The sequence below is a fragment of the Halichoeres trimaculatus genome, unplaced genomic scaffold, assembly GCF_033239565.1.
Source record: "Halichoeres trimaculatus isolate MK-OKI-2021-1 unplaced genomic scaffold, fHalTri1.1 fHalTri1_scaffold_13, whole genome shotgun sequence".
NCBI lineage: Eukaryota > Metazoa > Chordata > Actinopteri > Labriformes > Labridae > Halichoeres > Halichoeres trimaculatus.
Window position 1 is genome coordinate 11,458,357 of NW_027437191.1, and position 24,244 is coordinate 11,482,600.

A 24,244-nucleotide genomic window follows, 5' to 3' on the forward strand; every position below is an offset into this window, starting at 1 on the left:
AGAGGGAACAGCACATATTAATGAACATTTTTACAAATGTAAATATGCCAGATTATAGCCTTGGGCTAATTTTCATCTGCAGACCCCCTGGCAGGTTGATGGTAGCAAACACAAACAAGACACTGCAGACTAAATACAGAAGACAAGTAGACAGAACAGTAGACAAGTATAAAAAGAAACAGAAACATACATGTTGCACATTCACAGGTAGTGGGCTTTTTGAAAAACACAACAGACTCTTTCAATGTCGTCTCTTCTTTTACAAATAAGTCAGAGAACAAAACTAAGCACCACGCTGAATTTCTTGATACTATTTTTTTTATTTCATCTTTACTCAAGTACATTTAACTTAGAAATCTCACAATCATACATCGAAACATTTTAACAGATTCAAATCAAGTCATTTCAGATGGTCGGTGAGTTTAAAAGGTGCATGCACCTTCCTTACTCACACCTCGTCCATCAACAGGACTCTTCTCTGTAGTGTTTAAATGTGACACAGGATTCATTTTTAACTGGGGTTTGGTCCACTCCAGTGCTCAAGTCTGGGACAGAAGTCACATTTATAGAAAAACCTGGACTGATTATGAAAACTACAGCAGGATAGTTTATAAAATCAAAAACAAATGAAGGATCAGCCAAAGCAGAGGAGCCACCACAGCTCCAGTGTTTTAAGGCTGCTTGTTTACTTGTTTTTGGAATGCATAGCTGGAGGAATTCTTGGAAATGGGGGACACATGTAATAAATATTGTTATCAACAATATTTATTATCAGAAGGAAATTACTAAGTGTCACACACCTCGCTTACAAACGTTTCTCTTACCTGTATTATTAAAGTAAATATTTATTAAAAGGCCTCTGATCAGTAGCAGTGATAAACACAGGTCTACTCAACAGCTCAAGTTGACATTTTTGTACTTAACTCAGCATTTATGGGAGCTGCTGTGCACCGACTAATGGCTTTAATCTTATTCTTTCATCATTGTGCTTCATAAGGTGTTAATATTCACTAGTTTCACAGTGCTCCACTCAATGGGGGTATATAAAGACATCTTTGACAGCAATAAAATGCCAGCACTTGGATTATAGGCCCTCACAGAATGAAGGAGCTCATCTGTAGATCACTGAGGTAACATTACAGGCACACACTTCAAGTAATTTCAGGTATAAAAACAAAGGATTCATCATTACTTAATCATAAATAAAAGTACACATCGTCACATATGATTTACAAGTTGTTCAAAAACTTGTTAAATCATCACATGGTTTTGAAAAATGTGACTGAGGCAAATGGGATGTAGCACTAGATCTGACCAACATTTCCTAAAGGAGAATGTGGTCTAAGGCAAAGGACGCTCACATGTTTTTGAGTGGACTGCTTTCATCATCATTCACATAAGATAGACAGATAACATAATCAACAAATCATCTGAAGGTTTAAAGTAAAATTAAAGTCTTTGTCTGTATGCTTTGGATGAATCGAGGTATTTCTAAGCTTCAGGATGACAACACAGAAGTGTGTGTGATGTACAGAACTTGTGCTCTGGTGGATTTGAAGGTCCTAACATTTCCTTAACCAGGAAGTCTAGAGGAGAACACAATCCTTTTCAAATAACAGGAAAAGCTAAATTCTTTCTTCTCTGCTGTTTGATTGTCTGGATAAATCTGCAACTTCAGCAAACCCCTTTAAAAAGAAGATTTAAGGCAACTGAGACGTACATATTAATGTTTTCAGGCATGTGACGTAGCATGCTGACGCAGCATGCTGACACAGCATGCTGACACAGCAGGGTCACACGGCGTCGAAATACAGATCAACATTAGATAAAAAACTTAAGTACCTCATGTTGATGCTAACACCTCTTTAGAAACATGTTGGACTGCTTTGCCGTTTACACGCTTAACAAGACGCATGACAAAACAACGAAGTCCAACATCAAGGGCACGGACTGCACTGACTGGAAACACAGTACCTCTTCAGACACAATGACAATGGATGACTTGAAAATGTTGAAATGGATAAAGTCAAGAATTCAGTGATTCCAAAAATCATGACAATGACAATATTCAAAATACACTTCACACAAATCAATCACATACTGGCACTGACACTGACCTGGATCAAAAAAGACGGGCACTTACAAAGAGGTCTAGAGTTCAAATACAAACTTAACAGAGAAATGATCCATCTTAACATTTTAATCCGACATAAATGCAACACTGCTTTCAAAACAGGATGGGTCACTGTGAATGTTGTGATTTTCAAAACTGAAACCTCAAAAGCATCGCAATCTACTTCCCTAAAGGTATAATGCAGAGTCCCAACCTGTTTGGAAAAAGATTTGTGCATCGAAATGCTTTTTGTTTCAAGTGACTCAGAGGGTTGCTGTGCTTCATTCAGGGCAGTCACAGTCGGGTGACCGCAGTATTAGAGGCCCGCGTGTAGAATGTGGTCACTATGGGGTACAAGCTTTAAAACATAACGCCAATGAACACCAGAAACATCAGCAAGTTTTGGTTTATCACCAAAAGAACGCTCGGCAAGAGGCACTAAAATGGTTTAGGATGACTTCCACTTCCTGAACATGTCCAGAGTTGTATGCTAAGGGTACGATCACTATCAGTGAACAGAGAAACTTCAAACTTAAGTTGGTTAAAAATGTAAGGTCAAAAACATTCTTTGCCATGTATACTGCCAAACACACACTGCTGGCTAGGGCTCTGCTGCTGCCACTGAACACGATGTCACACTAGTTTGGGAAAGAAACCTGACCTGATTGTTCATCAATGGAACTAAAACTGTGCAGAAAGTGCAATATTGCTTATATGAAGTTAACTTAACAAGCCACTGATCATTTCTTGGTCTATCTGTTGTCAAGAACAGCTAAGAAACCAGAAAATAGTAGCTGAATCTTCAACGCTAGGATTTCTGTGCTCTTTTATTTGGCTGCCTTGCTCTGCTTTGTAGCAACCTGCTAACAGGGCTGGTGGAAATCAAAGCAACACATTCCTTAATGTACACAGGCATGCTGCTGTAGATTATGCGTCCTGTCTGCTACCATGTTGATGATTCCTACAGTTAAATCATCAAAAAAGTGCTCCAAATATGAAATAATGGAAGCTAAAAATACATTTCTGGTGTCCTTAATGGGTTTTACACCCCACTGATGAGCCGACTACCCATAATCTACACAAAATCACAAACAGGAAGAGTGTTTTGGTTAAAAAAACAGAATCCATCAAGTCACTAAAAAAGACCACGGCAAACGATGAAATATCAGAATCTTCCTGCTTTCTTTTACCTGTGTTTCTCTGCACAAAACAGAAGAAACTGCACGTCAAGTTCATGCCACTATGTTATGAGACATGTAAACAAATAAAAAAATGCCACCTTATGCTAAAAAATTCAAACTTAGAGATTTCTGTGTGGACAATCTGTTGGTGTTGATTGCAGTGACACCTGTGGCCAGAATCGGTACTTTTTTTTTTTTTTTCCAAGATGAAGACTATTGTGGGATGAGCACCATCACCCACTGACAAATGAACAGAGAGCAGATCTTCTTTTTTAACTTTACTCTTCTTTGTTCAAGACAACTATTCCCAGGATGCAAAGCGACAAAGTAATGTATTTATTTGTAGTTACACAGCTCTATGGTTTGAAACGTGACGACAAACAAACTTTGTAAACACAGTTTGTAGTTTAGTGTCACATTCTTAGTGTTACCCACAGCCTGGTGCTCTGAAAAGTCCTGGTTAGGTCCTGTCAGTGCTCACCTACCAATTCCAACCTCGCCAAGCAAAGCTAACGTAACCTCAATCTTCATTTTATTGATAGGCTCTCAAGTTCGAACAGACCACTGCAGAATAACTGCTGACTGTGGGTTGAAATTAACATTATCACAAACAGTTTAGCTTGTGTTTTAGACCGTGCTCTATTACGCTCCTGTTTTGCTTCCTTCTGCTCTGAAGTCCTTTTTCTTTTTGACAGTTCAGCTCCAGAGTCCACCATTACTGCAAAATTCATTCATTCATTCATTTTCGGGTGGCTGGAGCCTATCCCAGCTGTCATTGGGCGAGAGGCGGGGTACACCCTGGACTGGTCGCCAGCCAATCACAGGGCTGACACAGAGACAAACAATCAGCCACGCACGTGCACTCACACCTACGGACAATTTAGAGTACTCAATTAACCTAATGAGCATGTTTTTGGACTGTGGGAGGAAGCCGGAGTATTCAGAGAGACCCCACGCATGCACAGGGAGAACATGCAAACTGCACACAGAAAGGTCCCACTGGCCAAGCTGGGAATCAAACCAGGGACCTTCTTGCTGTGAGGCTGCAGCTCTAACCGTTGCACCACCGTGCAGCCTTTACCGCAAAAAAAATTCCCCGAAATCCCTTTCTTCAAGAAAAAGGACAGAGCTTTCTTCTCACTGCTAACCTTTGCTCAGCAGTAAGAAATAACCCATTTTGTTGCTGATAATCTCGTTTTAAACAGTGGATTGTGAACAGGCATTACATAAAAGTGAGACTATTAAGAGATCACTTATTCAAGCACTATAAGTATCTGGTAAATTCACGATCCCGACATCTGACGCCAACAGGTGAAACCGCCAGTGAGATGACAGGAAACAGACTACAGATGCTTTGTTGTCTGGCAGACAGCTGGTGCTTTTTGTAAGGACAATTCACTTTTCTCCTGCAGGTAACAAAATACGTAAGACTAACACAGGGTGACGAGGAAGTGTGCAGAGTCTGGACTGAAAAAGAAACAAACATTCCAGTCGGGACGTCAAAATGAGATGTGTCTGACCACATTCTAAGCTGGGCTCAACCCTCAATTTGTTGCATATGAACACAAGTCTTTATATACATACAACCAGTGGATAGTAGTGCCTTACTTTGTGCTCTCAATCAGGACAAGCATGGACACACACAAACGCACACACATGCTCACAATAGTCCAGGTCTGTTCCCACTGACAGCTCGGTATGTGACTCAGCATTTTATCATCTGTAATAGCAGCTAGGAGGAGACTACTCGTACTCAGCCAAGGCCACAGACACTACAGCACAAATCAAGCCCTCAACTGAAGTTCAGTCTCTTTTTGTCCCACATCCTCTGGTGGATATTCTAAGATATCTTACATCTCTTCTCTACAAAAATAACATATTTTACATGTATCATGTAACTACCTGATTCTGAGTCAAACAGACTGTTTCCAGTCATGGTGCAGGAGAGCTCCCTACTGAAACCCAAACGCCACAGTCATCGGCACACGTCTGCACAGACCTGCGTGCATCCAAGTGTTGCCAGTGTTCGGCAGATGTGTTACTTCTTTGTTTGCTGCTAGTCGGCCTCTCAATGCACAGTTCCAGCCTGGCTAAAGTTCAGTTTCAGAGATTTTTTTTCTTTAAAAATATATAAGAGCAGGTGTTATAACAACACATTTTCCATAAACCTTATCTGTAATCAGACTGAACTGATTACGCCATTAAAAACACACAAACAAACCATCTGGACATGTTCTTTACGATGGCCTGTTTCATCTATTATCTATCTTACTGCACTCGTCACAGACCTACTGGAGGTGAAACTGTGCTTCTTGTGCATATTATAACTCTGAGAAATAAAAAGATCACAAGGCAGTTTCCTGAACTGTGTGGGCTGTCAGCTGACAAGAGGGCAGAGCGACCCTGGTTTCCAAGTCGTCCTCATCTGGCAGTGCTCTTTCACCCTCCGCCTCCTTCTCCTTTGTGACTACGTCGTCCTTGCAGTAAGTTGCTCCACTGCTGTCTTTCTTGGCCATCTGATAAGGCTGGTTGTTGATTTCTTTGGGCTGGTTGAGCAGAAATAATGTTAAATACTCAGCTTGATGGGAAAACACACAAGAGTATAGAATGGAAATGTCAGGGTACCTTAGGGGCCAGAGGAGTGATGCAGCAGAGCTTCTCTCTGTAGCGCTCAGGCAGGAAGAAGAGCAGTGTGCCCAGGACGGGAAACACTGTGCCTGGGGTCAGCTCCTTCTCCTTCATAGGTCCTAAGATGTTCAAGCACATGTAGTGTAAAAAGTACAATACATGTTTCAAATTTAGTAAGTAACTTTCTGATCCAAATTTTTTTTTTAATTTATGAAGTTGTATATGTGATGTCTTACATTTTTATTTTTGAAAAATTAAAAAAAATAAAAATAAAATAAATAAAAAAGTGCAATTTTCAAAATCTTTTGGATTTCAAAAACTTGCATGAATTTCTTTTTTTTTTTAAATTTGATAAATTTGCGAAATATAAAAAAAATCAATTAAAATAAAAGAAATGTGAAAATTTTGGAAAATAACTGAAATTTCAAAAATTTGCATTCCTTCAAAATACTGACATTTCTAGAATACCCAAAAGTTTCAAAATTTGTACAAAAATACAATGATTCCAAATTAGAAAATTTGGAATTTACAAAATCTGTTAAAACTTCAAAACTTTTGAACTAACAAAAATTCAATCAAAGTGAAAACAACAAGTAAAAATTTGCACAATTTCGTAAACATGGAAACTTAAAAAATGGCAAAAATTATGACGTTTAATAAATTTGCATATCTGAAATATGTGTCCCAAAAAATTTTAAAACTTTAAAGGTTAAGAAAAAATCGCAAAATTGCAAAAAAAAAAACACCAAAAAACCCATACAAAATACTTTCAAAAATATATATATTTTTAAAAAATTTAACAAATTTGCAAAACTTAAATATTTTTTGAATTTCAGAAATAAGAAAAAACAAAAACAAAATATGTTCAAAATGTCATAGGTTTGCAAAAATTATTTAAAAAAACTAAAATAAAAAAGCAAAAATTAATTTAAAAAGTAAAAATATATAAAAACTTCCAAATATTCAGAACCTTTGAAAAATTTGCTCAAATTTCACAAATTGCTAGATGTGATGCATATTTAGTTTGACAAAATGTTAGTGTTTGATTTTATTTAGTGTCAATTTCTTTTATCATCAATACCCTCTACATGACATATAAAAATTATTTATTTTGATTATATTTTTAAAGCTACAAGGAGCCACTGCAAAGGAGTCAGAGAGCTGCACGAGGCTCCAGAGCCGCAGGTTGCAGACCCCTGATCTAGATGTAGTACTCACAGTTCACTCAACATGATGCAAATGAAGAGAAGAATACAGATAAATGTACAGAATTTGCAGGAAAAGGAGCAGCTGATGTACTGGTAAGTAAGGAAAACTTTAAACTTAATGGTTACTGAAATTTAATTGTACAGCTGAACTTAAGTGAGGAAACCAAAAGAGTGTGAGAACTTGAGTGTGTGTACCCGTTAAAAAGCTGACGATGAGTCCCACAATGACCACAGTGGTTGAGTTGTGAGCGCTGTACCACATGTAGGACAGAGAGTAGAGCGCTTCAACACCTGTCGGCCTGGAGGAAAGAAACAACATCACACTTCAGCACCTTCAGTCCATCTGTGGAGTTCACTCCTAACAATAAATCCTGTGTCCCTACAGTTAGTTATCAGGATTTACCTCGGCTTGGCTGTAGTGCTGAGTAACGTGGTCATGACAGTAGTGGTCATGTTGTCAAACAAGGGGGGGGCAGTCGCATTAGGTGGTTGCACTACAGGTCCAGGCATACGCATGATGAAGCTGCCAATACCAACCCAGAAGGCCATCGCTAGACCTGCTACTAACCCGACCACTGCACCCTGAGGAGAGGACAAAGGAAAACAACTCAGATCTGACACATAATTTGGTTTGTTTCCATGAAATGCTACAGATTGATGTAAAAAAATATTTTCACAAGCGGAGATAACAACATTTTAACATGTGATAGCTCATTATAACAGCAGCAAACTCACAATGGGGTTGGCACAGGGGAAAAACATGCCTAGACAGAAGAGGCCGAGCAGAGGACCTCCCACCATCCCAAAGATACTGAAGGCTGCCTAAAGGCACAGAGAAACAACGGACATGGTGGCTTCAACTGCTGAATAATCACAGTCAAGGAACACACTGAAAATAATCTTCGCAAAAATTTGATGTCTGACTTTTCTCTAAAGTGCCATTTGAGTACCTGCAGCACAGATCCCATTAGAGAAGCAAGGTAAGCCATCGCCAAACACACCAGGCCGTACGCCAAAGCTGTGAGCCAATCAGGTAAAAGAAACATCAGAGCTGCTTCAAAATGCTGCAGTGAGTTTAAGGGACTTAATGCTGGTTATAATAACTTTATTTTCTGCTGAGGACAGTTACAACAAACACCACAGGTCTTGGAAAGATCACTTTGATTGTAATCTCATGGTTTGTCATACCCAGGCCCTTGGACAGCAGTGTTGCTTTAGCTTCAGTCATGTCTGGGAAATGGGGTTTGATCAGGTCTTCCATTGTTACCGTTGCGAGGGAGTTGAAGGCTGATGAAATGGTGCTGAAAAAGACACAAAGAAAGAGCTTGAATGATTACCGTGGATGATGGCAGACCAGTCAACAAAGGCAAAATCCACTCTTAGGCATCTGCCATTTCCTAACACATTTTAGACTCAAAGGAGATAAAGTGACACCATGATAGAGTAGGTCAAACAGACACAGTCACAGTAATAGTTCATACTTGTAATTTGTCATCTTATGCTGAATATCCAAAGCAAAACAACCTTTGTGAATAACAGTCATGAAGAGGAAAAAATAAGAGTTAAATATTTAACTTCAAGTAAAGGATTTGTTGAAATAGAGGAACAGTATGGTAAATTATCATGGACCACTCCTATACTCTGGAATCAACACCATGGACTGAGTGAACAAACAAACAATATGAGAATTTCAAAAATTTGCAAAAGATTCAAGAAAATTTTAAATTTAAAAAATCTGTTAAAACTTCAAAACTTCTGAAAGGACAAAATTTCAGTCAAAGTGTAAGTATAATTAGCGAAAATTTGCATGATTTCTTAAAAATGGAAACTTTAAAAATGGTAAAAATTGCAAAAAACGCAAAACTTAAATAAACTTGCAAATCTCAAATATTTTTGTCCAAAAACCCAAAAATTTAAAATAAAAAAAAACGCAAAACAAAACTGTAAAAAATCTTTCAAAAATATCAGTTTTTTAAATTCAATAAATCTGCAAAAACTTCAACATGATGTAGGAAAAAAAAGAGAAGAGTAGAGAAAAAAATGTTATAAATGTCAAAGGTTTCCAAAATAATGAAAAAAACTGAAATGACAAAGCAAAAATTAAATTGAAAAAGTTAAAAAAAAAAAGTATAAAAACTTTCAAATACTTAGAACTTTTAAAAATTTGCTCAAATTTCACAAACTGTTGTGAAAGAATAACTGAATTTGACAACATTACATTATGTATCATGGTGTATTTCTGTTTGCTTTGCGAGCAGAAGTATTACATTTAAAGTTAAGTAACTTAGATGTTATTCATTTTGTCAATCACTTAACTTTATGAAAGCACTTAAGCCAAAAAATTAAACTAGTCAAGATCTGTGAGGCTAAAATTTAATGTTTGATTCATCATTTATATTTTCGTGTCAAATCAAAAAATGAATTCCGTTTTCTTAGGCTTTGAAAGTGGATGATGACGTTCTCAGCCTGTTCTCTTTGGAGATTTACCTCAGAGCCCCGCTGAAGAGACAGGCCACAAACAGTCCAGGGAGCCCGGGCAGATCCCTGAACACATCCATGACAAAGTACAGCACCATCTGCACAGAGACACAAGACGTCAGGAGGCTTGACTGACTGTGAGTTAACCATAATTCACTGCTCTATGTTAAAACAAACACGATTTAACCACAACATGACTTTTTATACACTGCCCTGCCAAAAAAAGTTGCCACCAAAAAAAAGGTAGTCACACACTCTAATATTTTGTTGGAGCGCCTTTAGCTTTGATTACAGCATGCATTTACTGTGGCATTGTTTCGATAAGCTTCTGCAATGTCACAAGATTTATTTCTATGTAGTGTTGCATTAATTTTTCACCAAGATCTTTCACTGATGATGGTAGAGTCTGGCCGCTGAGCAACGCCTTCTCCAGCACATCCCAAAGATCCTCAATGGGGTTAAGGTCTGGACTCTGTGGGGACCAATCCATGTGTGAAAATGACATCTCATGCTCCCTGAACCACTTTTTCACAATCTGAGCCCGATGAATCCTGACATTGTCATCTTGTAATATGGCCGTGCCATCAGGGAAGAAAAAATCCATTGATGGAATAACCTGGTCATTCAGTATCTTCAGGTAGTCAGCTGACCTCATTCTTTGAGCACAGACTGTTGCTGAACCTAGACCTGACCAACTGCAGCAACCCAAGATCATAGCACTGCCCCCACAGGCTTGGACAGTAGGTACTAGGCATGATGGGTGATCACTTCATCTGCCTCTCTTCTTACCCTGATGGCCCATCACTCTGGAACAGGGTCAATCTGGACTCATCAGACCACATGACCTTCTTCCATTACTCCAGAGTCTAATCTTTATGCTCCTAGCAAACTAAAGCCTTTTTTCCAATTAGCCTCACTGATTGCTGACTGACGGTGGTCAGACTCTACCATCATCAAAGTAAGATCTTGGTGAAAAATTGATGCAACACTGGATGGAAATAAATCTTGTGATATTGCAGAACCTTAAACAATGCCACAGCGAATGTGTGCTGTAATAAGAGCTAAAGGTGGTCCAACGAAATATTAGAGTGTGTGACCTTTATTTTTGGTGGTGACTTTTTTGGCCGGGCAGTGTAATATTGGAGAAGTGTGTTCACCTGGTCGTTGGTTTTCACATAGCCCTTGACCAGAGGGCTGTCCTCTCCATAGCGAGCAAACATGACCAGACCCATGAGACAGCCGAGACACAAGACGATCTGCTGGCACGGGAAAACGACATAGCAGGACCTGGAAGAGCAGAAGCAATGAGGAAAAACATGGCAATGAACTGTCGCAATACTAAGCAACAGAGACGAGTTGGCCTGCATTTTAAAGGGGATGAAGAAAAAAATAATAATTAAAGGAAAAGAAACTGGATATGGTGTAGAATATTTAAAACTGGATTTTGAGGCAAGCATGTAGATAATTTCTAATTTAAAGCCTTTTTCAAACAAGTTGACACAATCCTGATACGGCCAATCACCTTCTTTTGGGTTCTGGTGATACAGTAAAAGATAAAACTTTTGCACACCACGCTGGTTTTATGATTGAAAGTAATTATTATTAAGACATTTAACTCTAAAAAATTGGTTAGTCTTGTCCTAAACCTCAAACTGTAAACAGCATCATTTAAGGACCACAAACTGAATTTGAGCTACACTGAGTTCAGCTGTGTTGATTGTATGTAATAGTGGGAGCTGAGATGGAATAAAAAGGTATGATGGTGGATAAGTGCAAAGGATGACTACAATAAAGAAAATGCCACGATTAAAAATTCAAAAAAAAAAAATTGAAAACACAACAACAACAACAAAAAAACATAATGGCAAAAAAAAAACCAAAAAAACCTTGAACACAACTGTCCTATCAGCAACAATTCATGTTGTTACGTTTTCTATTTGTTGTCTGGTTTTGCATACAGGGCCACTCTAAAGAAGTCCAAACAATATTTATTCTTAGGCAGCAAATACTAGCTTAGCATGTTGCGATACATTTTTGCTACTTACATTATGGCCTCTTTTTCTGTACGAGAACTGAGGTATCTTTGGACCTGGGCCTGGTTGACCCCATAAAGAGCCAACATGAGGAAGACTCCTCCAACACCAAGGGTCCAAAAGGTGTGCCGCTCCAGCGGGTCAGGGTTAAGGCTAAAAAGAATACAAAACAAACTGCTTAGTACTGATTTCAAGAGGCATAGTCAAGTAAGATGTCCTCTGCTTGTCAAATACCACTTACTCCAGTCCAGCAATGCGGCTGCCATTCATAGCCTTCTTCCACACCTCTGATATGCCACCTGCCTGACTGGCACCAACCACGATGACCGCCAGCTGGCCCGCAAACATCACCACAGTCTGGAAAACATCCGTCCAGATCACTGCTTTCAGACCCCCCTGGGACACAAGAGAGCAATATCCAAGATTAATATCTGCACCTCAAACTGTGCTCAGACATCAGCTGGGACAAACATTCTCTGACGGACCTTTAATGGGAAGAAAAAGTGGAAAAAAAAGGAAAAAGGAAAAAAAAATTAAAATCAAAAAATCTTTCAGGGGATGTTATCATTGATTTAACTCACAAGAGGTCAAATTGTGGAGAATAACTGAAGCTCCAGCACTGTAATTAAATATTGACAGTTTTACAATTTATGTAAACTTGCAACATAAGGTGTAATGACTGCCATGTGGGAACAGGATGTGATATGTAAACTCCTTTGTGCACTTTTTAAAATGTGAAAATTGAAGTCTTTTTGGCTGATGTGTCTTCTATTCTGACAGCCAATGCACTAAGCTGCCTGTTCAACAGGCTCTCAGGAGTAATTTTGGAATTCAATTACTGTTTTTTTCTATTAAAAAAAGAACTACGCTGCAGCATTTTATTAATGTCGTTTTGTTTTACTTTGTCAAAGTAGTTTATACACTCACCAAAGCAGTGTAGAGCATGCACACCAAACCCATGGCCAGCACTGCCCCCCACAGATCAAAACCTGTAACTGCAAGTGAAAGGAGGAGGGCATTGGTTGACTTCATTATCCAGGTGAACAACAGCAACACGTGTGTTATCTCCACTCATATCTAATTGTGGCACGTGTTTGTAAAGATAAGGACGATGTTTCCTGCCTGATCTAGTCTTACCAGCATTGAGTGCCAAGGCTGGAGCGTATAAGACCACACCCATATATATGACCTGCAATGGGAGAGAAACGAATTAAAAAAACAAAACAAAACAGAACAAGAAGGCTCACTAGGGATGGGTAGTAAATTATGTACTTGTATAGATACCAACAAAATTCCAACTGTAGTACAATTACAGTACTATATTTAGGTACCTAAACGCATCCTTGTGACTGTGAGAAAGTGGAAGAGTAGGCGATTTTCCATGATGGACATGAATACATCATTGCAAATTTATGTATGTTTATTCATGAGAAATAAAAATTTTAAATTATTAATTAAAAAACAAAAATTTAATACCACATAAACACATACAAAAGTGCCAAAAACTGGTATCGCCGAGTACAGGTACCTGTTGCCAGGTACTGGGCAGTGGTACCGTACTGTTTCAAATGTGAAAGGTGCCCATCCCTGAGGCTCACAAACAAAAAGCTGGGTTTACTGGCCACATGTTGAGTTGACTGGCTCACACGTGTCCAATTTCATCACTGTCCTCAGTTATATCTTGTCAGGAATAATAGAAATTTTAAAGAGGTCAACATGACATGGCCTTATCATAACGGACTAAGTGTTAGGTGTTGAAGAGGAGCTCTGTGCTACCATAAACTCTTTGGCCACACTGTGTCATTGTGACATTGTATCAGGGCCATTAGGGTGTGTGTTTTCCAGAAGAAAGCCACAAGTTTTTGTGAAACAAGTTGGCAGGTTTTAAAGATTTACCAAAGTTTCAGGATTTTACCAAATTTCCCCCTGGGATTAATAACGTATTTCTGATTTATGATTCTGAAGATCTGAATATTGCAAATATGCAGCCATGCGTCATACCTGCCCTGCTTGACCTCACTGAAATGTCCTTTACAGTTGGTTTTAGAAGGTTACTGGCCAGAAATGTATCCTTAACTAACTTCTAAAAAGAAAAGTTCCTTTTTTCATTTTAAGATCCAAGATTAAAAGACTTTTTATTAACAATTTTTTATATTTACATGAACTGACAGAAAAATTGACATCCTGATTTTTTATCAGTGTGGATAAAAACTTTGTATAAAAATGTAAGTAATAAAGATCTAGAATTTTAAATAAGAAAATAATACAGTATAGACAAATAAGAGAGGTAAAGATCAGTTGTTTTGAAAATTGCAACTGTGTGATCTCATGAATGTGCTAGTTTTTCCTCACATACTGTGACTTAAAACTTAAGCCCTGTTTCCACCAAGCAGTCCTGGTCGGTTCAGTACGGTTTGGCATGATTTGGTACAGTTAAGCCTGATCCCGTTTGCGTTTCCACAGCAAACTGTGCCCTCACGTGGTAGGCGTGTAAGCCGGACGCCGAAAGCCACAGCTGTTAAATAATTGCGTGACATTGTAGCAGCGCGACACAGTTTACCCCGTTAATAAATCCTGTGTGTCTGTGTGCCACCAGGGGAAATGCAGCCGCTGTCGGGGTAGTGACGATTCTTTTGACCAGTCAACAGTCTGCAGTGTTGTAGCTCCACCTTCCAAGAGTGGATCGGTTCAGTCAGGCACCCATACCAAAGGGTCCCAAAAAGTGGGACCGCTTGTCTCGGTCATTTGAGGATCTGTCCCAGGTTAAATGCCACAAAAAGCGTGCCGTACTGAGACGAGCCGAACCGGTCTGCTTGGTGGAAACGCGGCTTTAGAAGAGTACTCTCTTGTCTGGCACAGTTCCTCCTTCTTTCTGTTAGCTTTTTTCACACTGGCTTTATCATTTAGCTGTTTGTATGCCTAAGAATGTATCTTTAAAACAGAAAAAAAAAGGATTTTTCTCAGATAATCGCGAATCAAAAAAATTCGACACAAGCACTGATGTTTGTGTAAGTGTACTAAATTATTTAACATTATGTGGAATTACTTTGAGTATGTCATTAGCTTAGCATTAGATGGTTTGTAATGATGATGATGATGCCTTTAGTTATTCTTTGGAGTATCTGTGCACGTCCATTTCAGTGTGATGTCTAGATGTGACTGTGTTTTTTGTGTTTTTTTTTTTCCCTTCAGGGGATAATAAAGTTAAAGTTTAAGTTGAAGTAACTTCAATTGCTGGTTTCTCAGAGAGTGAGCTATTTGACCTGCAACTCCGAGAGAAATACATTAACTTTAGACAAATGCATTAACACACAACTCCACTCACTTTAAGTATTTCAAGTAGATACACCCAAAATTAAATAAGTTAATTCAAACGGTTCATCTCTGAGGGGGCAAATCATGGGTCCCCTTTATAAAAATGACTTTACTGATTGTCTGCATAGAAAAGTCCTTGAACTAACACAGTATAAAGAAAGGGGGATACCATCTGAAAGATGAAGGTCACAGTCCCACATATGCGAACGGTCTTGTTGAAGCGCAGCTCCAGATACTGTCAAGTGAAAAATGTAAAAGAAAACAAAAAGCATAAACAAAATCAAAAGTCAGACAAAGTTATCATCTCAGAGTCATTCTGTCCTAAATCAGCAGCTTCTGTTTTAAATGTTTAGTCTGAGGGTCGGAAACCACAGTTTACATCCACATTATCAGAGTTCACTCTCTTTGCTCACAGGACATTCACGCAGCATCGTAGGCGGCAAATAATTTTACAGTCAATGAAACAATCAGTGCCTGCAGCTGTAGATGATTATTGTTTTACGATGTTCAATCTTAGGACAAGGACATCCTTTGTGTGAATGTAAACATGTCAAGGAGAAGCAGATAAGAGGTCAGATAAGAACGCTGCGCTCTGAGATCATACTTTAGCAAGACAAAGCCAAGAGAAGCAGGAGACAGGTGTTGACAGAGTGGAAAACAAAACACAGGCAGACAGAGAGAAGGAGAAATTACTTTAAAGGAGAAAGTGAGACATAAACAGGCCATAAAAACACCACGCCAACATCATGTCAGTGCCTGTGTGTGTGCATGCTGTGTGTGTGTGTCATCTTGTGTACCTCATAGGCACTGGACAGCCTCAGTCTGTAGAAGACTGGGATGAAAATGTGGGCTGGGATGAGTAGGCCCAAGAAATATGAGCAGCCCAGGAACCAGTACTGAGTTCCAAAGGTGTAGACCTCAGATGGAGCCCCCAGGATGGCTACAGCTGACTGAAAGGTGGCCAGCAGGGACAGAGACACAGGCAGGCAGCTCATGGAGCGGTCGGCCATGAGGAACTCCTGGAGCAGACAAAATGTTGTCGTCAGACATTGAAACGTTCCTGTCATGTAGAAGCTGGATGCTTTAGAATGACAGCAAAAAAAAGTTTACCTGTGTCGTGCGCTGGCGTCCACCGGAGAAGGCATAAAAAAGGCCGATGCCAGCCGAGGCCACCAACAGCAAGGCGAAGATGACATAGTCCACTGCAGTGAAGTGCATCTGGACGACCTCCCCCATGGTGAGGCTGACTGAGGGGAGCTGGGGAGGCTGCTGGGGGTTCGGCCTCTGGGGATGATCACAACACCGTGGAAAGTTCTTGACCCATAGTGAGACTCAAAAGGAAATCTGTAAGAAAAAAGTGAGCAGAAGATCTCTCAGTTAGACCGGGGCTGAGGAGAACTGTGCAGTGTAATACAGATTTCATCTGACAGGCTTAGACTCAATTACTCCTTCTCCGTTCATGCAGTCCTGGTGCAAGTTCAGAGCTGGTTCAACTCAGCCAACAAAGAGCAAGAATTATGTCATTAAATACTTCTCAGATACATCAGGACACGTGGTAGGGGTGGGTGAAAAAAACTGTTGTATTGTAGAATCAGGATTTTTTGTTAAACAAAGTTTAAATCAGAAAAAATCCTGATTTCAAATTTGTTCAGAAATCTTTTTTTTTTTAATTTAAGTCCTTCATTTTAGTGTTTGTCTATAAGCTGGGTTGGAAAAAAGTTGAGATGTCACATCTCCTAAATTGTTCAATTAAAATAATTGTTGCTAGACGCCACCCTGTTGGTTGTGGCTGCCTGTTACAGCAGCTTTCTCTTTGAACTTTCCTTATAATTGTTTTCGTCACTTTTTCGTCAACATTCACTGATCAATCTGTGCCAATTTCCATAATTTTGAGTGATCGGTGATCGGCCCATTCTTACATATGAAACTGATCTTATATACCCTGCGATTGCTGCTTTTTGCTCTGAGACCTAAAACGCAGGACACTTTATTGGTTGTTTCAGTTATAAAACTTTAAGATTTTATTGTTTCACAGGTATTGTTCAATGATTTTCAATAAAATAAGGTCGGAAAATTAAAGGTATATGCTGTCAGTCATAAAAAAAAAAAAAAAATGTCATCCTCATTTTTGCATTTGGAGTGGGTTATTTCCTTGTATGACTCATTTGTTGGACATGGACACCAAACTGGTTTTGTCTTTTGTCAGTGACATTTTTACTATTTTTGCTCCTGTGTTTATATGGAGATCCTACATGAAACCATGGCTAAACTGTTTATGTTTATTTATCAGCTGTCAGCAGCCTGTAGCATGTCAATGCTAACTAGTGTAAGGCCTGATGTTTTCCCACAAGGTGAAGAGAAGGAGGTGAGGACGACGTGCTGGTTCTCAGGTGTGAGCTAAGAAGTGAAGACATGGACCTGTCCTTCCATCCATTGTTATTGGGAACGTAAGATCTATCTCCAATAAGATGGACGCGCTAGCCGTGCTAACCCAGCAACAGAGGGAAAGCCATAAGGCAGAGTAGCATCATGCTATTCACAGACATGGCTAATGGAGCTCACACCTGACACTTCATCTGCTGTGAGCAGACAGGATCCAGGAGACAGAGACTGAACAGACTGCTGAAGAAGCTCAGTCCTGGACCCTGTGGAGGTGGTGGCTGGCTGAACTGGACAATGATGAACAAGCTGTCATCATCTATTTTTCTTATGGACCTTTTTACCCTTTCTATACACTTTCTTACTTTTGTTTTCTTGACTCCTGAATTTCCCCTTGGGATAAATAAAGTAATTTCTATTCTATTCTATTCTATTCTATTCTATTCTATTCTATTCTATTCTATTCTATGAATCTTAAAAACTGGACTTAAAAAATTGGACAAATATGACACCTGAAATAGTCTGTAGACACCATTATCATTCAACTTATTCACATGGTCTGGTGTCAAAAAAACCAAACTGAAAATCGCAAAAAATTAGAAATATCGAAGAATCACAATTTAAACTGAAGCAGCACTCCAAAATCGTAAAGGAATCAAATCGGGAAAAAAGCATGTCATCCCAGCCCTAAAACGTAGCCACTGCTAACAGTTAGAATAAACACATTAAACTGGATGTTAAAAAAACAGGATCTTTCATTCTGAGTTAACTCTTTTAAATGTCAACATACATTCAGACGGTGCGAAAGCTTCTGATTTACTTTTCTTCACCTAAATGCCACACGTCACATTTTATCTGTTGATCCTCCGAGGAGCTGAATGCTACCAAGCCTAGAGTTTTCTCATTAAAGCAGCCGAAAACACTGACTTCCACAAATTTTAAATAATTATCAAATGAAAGTTAAAAAAAAAATGAAGTAACGCCTGCCTTGACAGGAGGAGGAGGGTTAACAATCATCAGGAGTGTAATTTGAGTGAATGAAACCACATAAATAAGTACAGTCTCTTCAAACTGATCAAGGTGAAGTTGAGAAAAATTTAAAGTTACAAGGCGAACAGGAGGGACTCGGCTGTTTGTGCTGGATTTTCAGAGTGAAATAAACATAAAAAAAATCAACAATAGAAAATGTCTTTTCTGCAACTCAAAGGATTTTATAATTTAAATTAGAGGGTCAAATTTTTTTTAATAGATGAAGATCTTTTTATCATCTTGATACATTTCATGACTACAAAATTATCTGCATCCTCACGGCTATACATTCATTTAACTAATGAAGAAGCACGACAATCAGGATCTTGATATTTATGCTGCCATCACCTCTTTTAAAAACTTCACACATCTGCATCCTCACAGCACAGCATGAGAATAAACTTTGAAGCACAAGTTGACATAGATTAAGTTTTTTATAAAGCACTGTGCACACAAATGCAGAAAACGGTGGTGATTACAGAGAGAAGAAAAACGCAGTCATATCCACATTTCTATCTGCTTATCCTTCTATTAATTGAACCAAATAAAAAATAAATCAGTAAATTAGGTCTTTTTTCTAAATGAAGATGGATAAAGTGAATAACATATTTGTTTAAACTCTGCTCTGGTGGTAAAACTCAGAACTAAATCAATGATTTTCACAAAAAAGCACAAACAGAGCTTAAAGAAGCAAACACAGATGAATTTACTTACTTTTGGGATCAAGCGTCTGCTGGCTGCTCACTGCTGGCACACACTGACCTCTGAAGCTTCAAACTTACTGGAAGGGAGTATCTCTGTGCACACAGCCAAACACTGTCACTGTGGAGGCAGGCAAAGAAAGAAGGTTGAATATTTATCACAAAGCTGACATGTCACAATGTTTCAACAACTAATTCAACACCTCTCAATGTTTTTCAAACAAAGCTGTTTCTTTTCCTTTTGCCACAGAAGACTTTAACCAAACAAAACTTTATCTCTTTGTGTTTATTAAAGAGATACTTTACAGGATTCTCTTACAGTTTTCTCATCAGGGGACCACCACCATGAGATGCTCCTCACTGTGTTCACAGTGTGCAGTGCTTGGCTCTATTTCTATTGGTTGCTTGTTTTTAAAGCAAAAACATGTTTTTGCCACTGAGGGGACTTTGCTCAGTCAGAAAACTTAGTCTTGGTAAAAGCCACACGCTTACTGTGAGGACTGTATGAGACTGTGAGAGATTATGTCTTTGAGTGTCAGGGCTGTCTGTATGATGCCTGAGCTGGTGTGATCAAGCCCTGGCAAAGACCTGAAAAATTCCTCTCTTATTATTATGATGACTTATCAGCTCAAGACAACTCAGTGTGTTGGATAAGAACATAAGCCTGTCAGGTCATTCAGATCTGAAGCACCTATTGCTTAGATCAAGGGTGGCCAAACTTTGAAGGAAGAGCTCCACATTTGATGTTGTAAAAATGAACTTGAGCCTGGATTCTGAACATTTTTTCTCCCCTGTACTCTGTCTTTTCTGCAGTATTTCATTACTTTAATCTGGTCTTCTCTCCTCTAATATGTTTTTGAGCTCTGGATGTTCATTAAACACATTTTCACATCATTATAAAAACATCCATTTAAACACATCAGCCATGCTTGGCCTTTTCAAAGTCTGAATGTCCACAACTTACTGTAGTTTGTGATGAAACTCCTTTAGTAAACAATTCAGTAGCATCTGATGTTAGCCTACCACTGTCAGTATACTGATTTCTCAACTCGCGACCAACTTTTGACAACTGGGACTGTAACAGCTGATCTAATTCCATCACTTAAATCTTGTTGGAGAACTGTTTAAGTTTGAAAACAAAACTAAATCTGCAGGGCGTGACATCCACACCCGCCAACCCGCCAAATGCAGGTGAATCATAGACTGTATATAGAGTGAACTAAGGTTATAATAGTTTTGGCTTTGTCATTATAGTTTAGTTTTAGTTTTGGATTTGACATTTTATTTTCCATTACAGTTTAGTTTTTATTAGTTTTAGAGCAGGCATTTTAGTTTTTAATTAGTTTTGATTTTTGCAACAAGGCTTAGTTTTAGTTTAGTTTTAGTCTAGTTTTAGTTTTTTCATACCTTATTAACCAGGTGCAGGATTCAAAAAGGCCAGATTTTATATAGTTTGTCATACTGTTTAATTTCAAGTCCAACATAGTGCTCACTGCTCAGTCAATGCTGATACTGAACTGTTGGCTGCTGCCTTAAACACAAGAAAATAATATAAACTTAATATAAAAAATATAAACCTAAATTATATAAAAAAACAATGTTGACATAAATTACATAAAAATAATATAAACATAAATTATAAAAAACCAATATAATATGAGCTTCAATAAAAAAACTTGGACTCTGTAACAATAAAGGCAGACTCAAATACAATAAAAACTTGGACTCTGTAACAATTAAACTATTACAGATGCTCTGATTCATTGCTCCACTACGTTTTTTCGCAGCACAGCACACAGCCAGTCAGTGCAGTAAACAAGCTCGTCCCAGTACGTCACTATGATGGTGCTGTGCAGCGCTGACAACTGCCTAAAACTGTCATAAAATTGGTTGGGAAAATGTGTCCGATTAATTTAAATCCTAAAGGCTGTTAATATTGTCAGAAACTATAACTAAGGGAATTTCATCTATAATTTTAGTTAGTTTCAGTTAGTTTTGTGAACACAAGATACAGTTTTAGTTTACTTATTGTTTTTGTTTTCTTTTCGAGTTTTTATTAGTTTGAGTCAACTGCAATGTATTTCAAATTTTGATTTTCGTTTTTAGTTTCGTTTTAGTTAACTATTACAACCTTGGAGTGAACAGTGTGAAATATCTAAATAAGACGTATAGTCCCGTTTAACTTATGTATGTTGTTTCCTCTTCATGATGCATTTTTTGACTGATACCTCTATCAGTCTATATTATAAATCTATAATTATACTACAGAGTGACTTATAGTCTAGAAAGTATGGTACTTAGTTTATTACTGAAAAATGAGGGTTGTAAATAAATATTTATCTCCAACCTTCACAACTTTCACTAAATGTAATAATAAACTCCTCCCTTTATGACTTTGTCTTAATGGATTGTATACTTTCATATTAAAGAAGCACAACCTTCCACACAACCGTTTCAAAAGTGAATACCTGATAATGACCTGTGGCGATAAACATTTATGTAGTCTTTATTTGAGTGTGCATAGGGGTCATTTACATTTAAAAAGCTTGTAAATTTAGTTCAAGTAAACTTCATCATTTCATCATTGACTTTAATAACATTAAACATAATTATCCAACAACAAAATTGTGGCTAGTGAAAATTCTGAGTGGCTAGTAGTAACTCTGGGAAGTCTGTAGACTAGGGATGTAACAATTCAACTTTTCTGGTCCCCATACCGATACCAGGGCTTTGGGTATGAACCAATACCGATACTGATCCAAAACCAGCATTAAATAATAACCTGCATGCTCTACTGTTGGAAAAGACTGGTAATGCTGTGAGTAAAAGACAAAACTGAGTACATATGGAATTACTGAAGTTAATACTTATTTAAACTATAAGTGTTTAAATGTTTAACAGCAGTTTGGTTAAAAAATGCTTCAGAATTTACATAAATGACTATATGATTTTAAAATGTCATAACATGTAGACAAAATCATAGTTTAGCCTTAGTGTCAAGTTTGGACCAATTCTTTCCCACCAATACCCAATCCAGCTTTGAGGGGCTGGATCGGCTTCGATACCCAATACCAGAATCGAATCTGTTTATCCCTGTTGTAGACATCATCATCATCATCATTCAACTGATTCCCATGGTCTGGTGTTAAAAAAGCAATCTAAAAATCGCAAAAATCATGAATATCAAAGAATCGCAATTCAAATTGAATCAGCACTCCAACAATCGTAATACAATCAAATCGTGACAATAGCAGATCGTCCCAGCCCTAATGGTCTAAGGCTATAATGGAGGAGATTACATCCTGGTTGGGTGTTTTGTGCTTCTCTGTACCATGCCTCTTTTAAAGTTATACTAAAGCTGCAGATTAGGTTGAGAGACTTGAGCTGGGGGCCTGACTTTGGACATGCCTGACTTGGATAATTCAACAGAAATGAGTGTAGCTCCATACCCAGAGTGTGAAAAACACAACAAGACAAGCAAAGCATATCAAAGGGCTCATACAGTCTGCCTGGTGTACACATATTGCTCACCTTAGTTTGTTGTTTCTTGGAGACCTTTAATCCTGCTGAACTGTAACTAAAGCTGCCAGCCACTCTGGGTCCAGTGTCACAAAGCCTGTCTATGGGTTTGTTTTTCTGTAAAGTCACTTATAAATGTTGTCAGTCCCAGGATGCACTTACTAGAGCTGGTTTCTGAAGTGTTGAGCTTGCCTTTCTTCCTGTATCAACCCCTTGGTCTGCTCAGATAAAGTGAAATGCAGCAGTTTGTTCTGTTGCAGGATCTGGACAGATTGCTGTTCCCCTGGTTACACCCCATTCACAAGCACACGGGTAACAAACAAGACTGGAGGATTTATGGACCGCCCAGCTAACATTCATTAAAGCCTGGTATCAAACAGGGATGAAAGGAGAACTGATTATCTTTGGTACAGGTTAGTACTGGCTTTTTTACTTATCTTCCAGCTATCTTAAATAGGGATGCAAAATATTGGATTTTTGTCGATATCCCATATGCCAGTATATCGAAACCCCTTTTGGCCGATACCGATACTGATAATCACAAGTTCGTTTGTTTTTTTCACTGTAAAGAAAGCTAATTCTATCCTGTACTGGAATTTATATGATACTCTTATTGTGACGGTCTTATTTGTTTAAGAAACACACATAAAACAAGACAAAAAACATTTGATTTTACCATAAATAAGAAATGTATTATTTATTCAAACTCAAGACATTCAGTATTGAAATACAGAAAAATAATTTCTTTAGATCACATGAACTTTAAATGTACAATGCATTTTTAAACATAACCAAGTTGCATTTGATTATTTTAGAGCTACTGTAACAACCCGGTGACAGACACAGAGCTCTGCAGTGCAAATAAATGAAGTGCTACATTTTATTTAAGGAGCTTATTTTTCAGATGGAAAATAATAATAATCCTAACTGAATAGCACCTTATCAGCTGTGCCTATCAGCAGAAATTTTCACATCTGCCGATACCGATAAACATGCTTTTAAGCTTTTATCAGCCGATACCTATGTTGTGCCAATAATATCGTGCATCCCTAATCGTATCGTATCGTATTGTATCGTATCGTATCGTATCGTATCGTATCGTATTGTGACAGACTTTGTGATATCGGCAAATATCATATCGTTGTCCAAAGAATCGATATCGTATCGTATAGTCATGAAACTGGCGATTTACACCCCTACTTATCAGATGATTTTATTATTGTTAAGCTCACTCTGAATATTAAAATATGCCAAACCATATGTCAAATGTCATTCCTACATGTACGACGTTTGCAGAAAAAAAGACCGCTTGAAAATCAGTTGGGTAATCAGCAAGTTATGATTGATTATATAAGCTGACACCTCAGTGCGCCAGCCAAACAGATTACACTGAGTGGAGCGGCTGACCGGACCAAGATGGCGGCCCCACGGCTCGTCAGCACCAATAGGCAGTAGTGGTCGATGCGGCGTTTACTCTTTATTATGTCTATGGTGGCACATGTTAAGATCTGGGAATAAGACACTTCACTGATCAGTCTCACATAATGCTGTGTGTTTGCCTGAGAGCTCTCACTCCATGTTGCTTCAAATAAAGTACTTAACCACCACCCCTCAGGCAGCTCTTGCTGTGACAGACAATACTGAAGAATGCTCCTTACAA

General features: G+C 38.4%; 1 protein-coding gene across 2 annotated transcripts in view; it reads right to left on the reverse strand.

Annotated features, from left to right (window-relative positions):
* Window positions 1-2: 2 nt before the first annotated feature.
* Window positions 3-24,244, reverse strand: part of slc5a6a (solute carrier family 5 member 6a) — a 32,375-nt gene continuing 8,133 nt past the window's right edge. Inside the window, exons 1-18 of one of the 2 annotated variants that reach the window (XM_074684958.1) lie at window positions 22,597-22,608; window positions 19,079-19,186; window positions 16,067-16,300; window positions 15,754-15,975; window positions 15,126-15,191; window positions 12,779-12,830; window positions 12,569-12,636; window positions 11,883-12,037; window positions 11,654-11,794; window positions 10,766-10,895; window positions 9,618-9,706; window positions 8,319-8,431; window positions 8,081-8,148; window positions 7,866-7,952; window positions 7,534-7,712; window positions 7,326-7,429; window positions 5,920-6,041; window positions 3-5,840 (exon numbers count right to left, since the gene is read on the reverse strand). In XM_074684958.1, coding sequence (XP_074541059.1) covers window positions 5,640-5,840; window positions 5,920-6,041; window positions 7,326-7,429; window positions 7,534-7,712; window positions 7,866-7,952; window positions 8,081-8,148; window positions 8,319-8,431; window positions 9,618-9,706; window positions 10,766-10,895; window positions 11,654-11,794; window positions 11,883-12,037; window positions 12,569-12,636; window positions 12,779-12,830; window positions 15,126-15,191; window positions 15,754-15,975; window positions 16,067-16,192 — 1,923 coding nt within the window. In that variant the 5' untranslated portion in view covers window positions 16,193-16,300; window positions 19,079-19,186; window positions 22,597-22,608 and the 3' untranslated portion in view covers window positions 3-5,639. Of the gene's footprint in view, window positions 5,841-5,919; window positions 6,042-7,325; window positions 7,430-7,533; window positions 7,713-7,865; window positions 7,953-8,080; window positions 8,149-8,318; window positions 8,432-9,617; window positions 9,707-10,765; window positions 10,896-11,653; window positions 11,795-11,882; window positions 12,038-12,568; window positions 12,637-12,778; window positions 12,831-15,125; window positions 15,192-15,753; window positions 15,976-16,066; window positions 16,301-19,078; window positions 19,187-22,596; window positions 22,609-24,244 lie in introns of those variants that run through there. The other variant, XM_074684957.1, reaches the window with a different exon arrangement.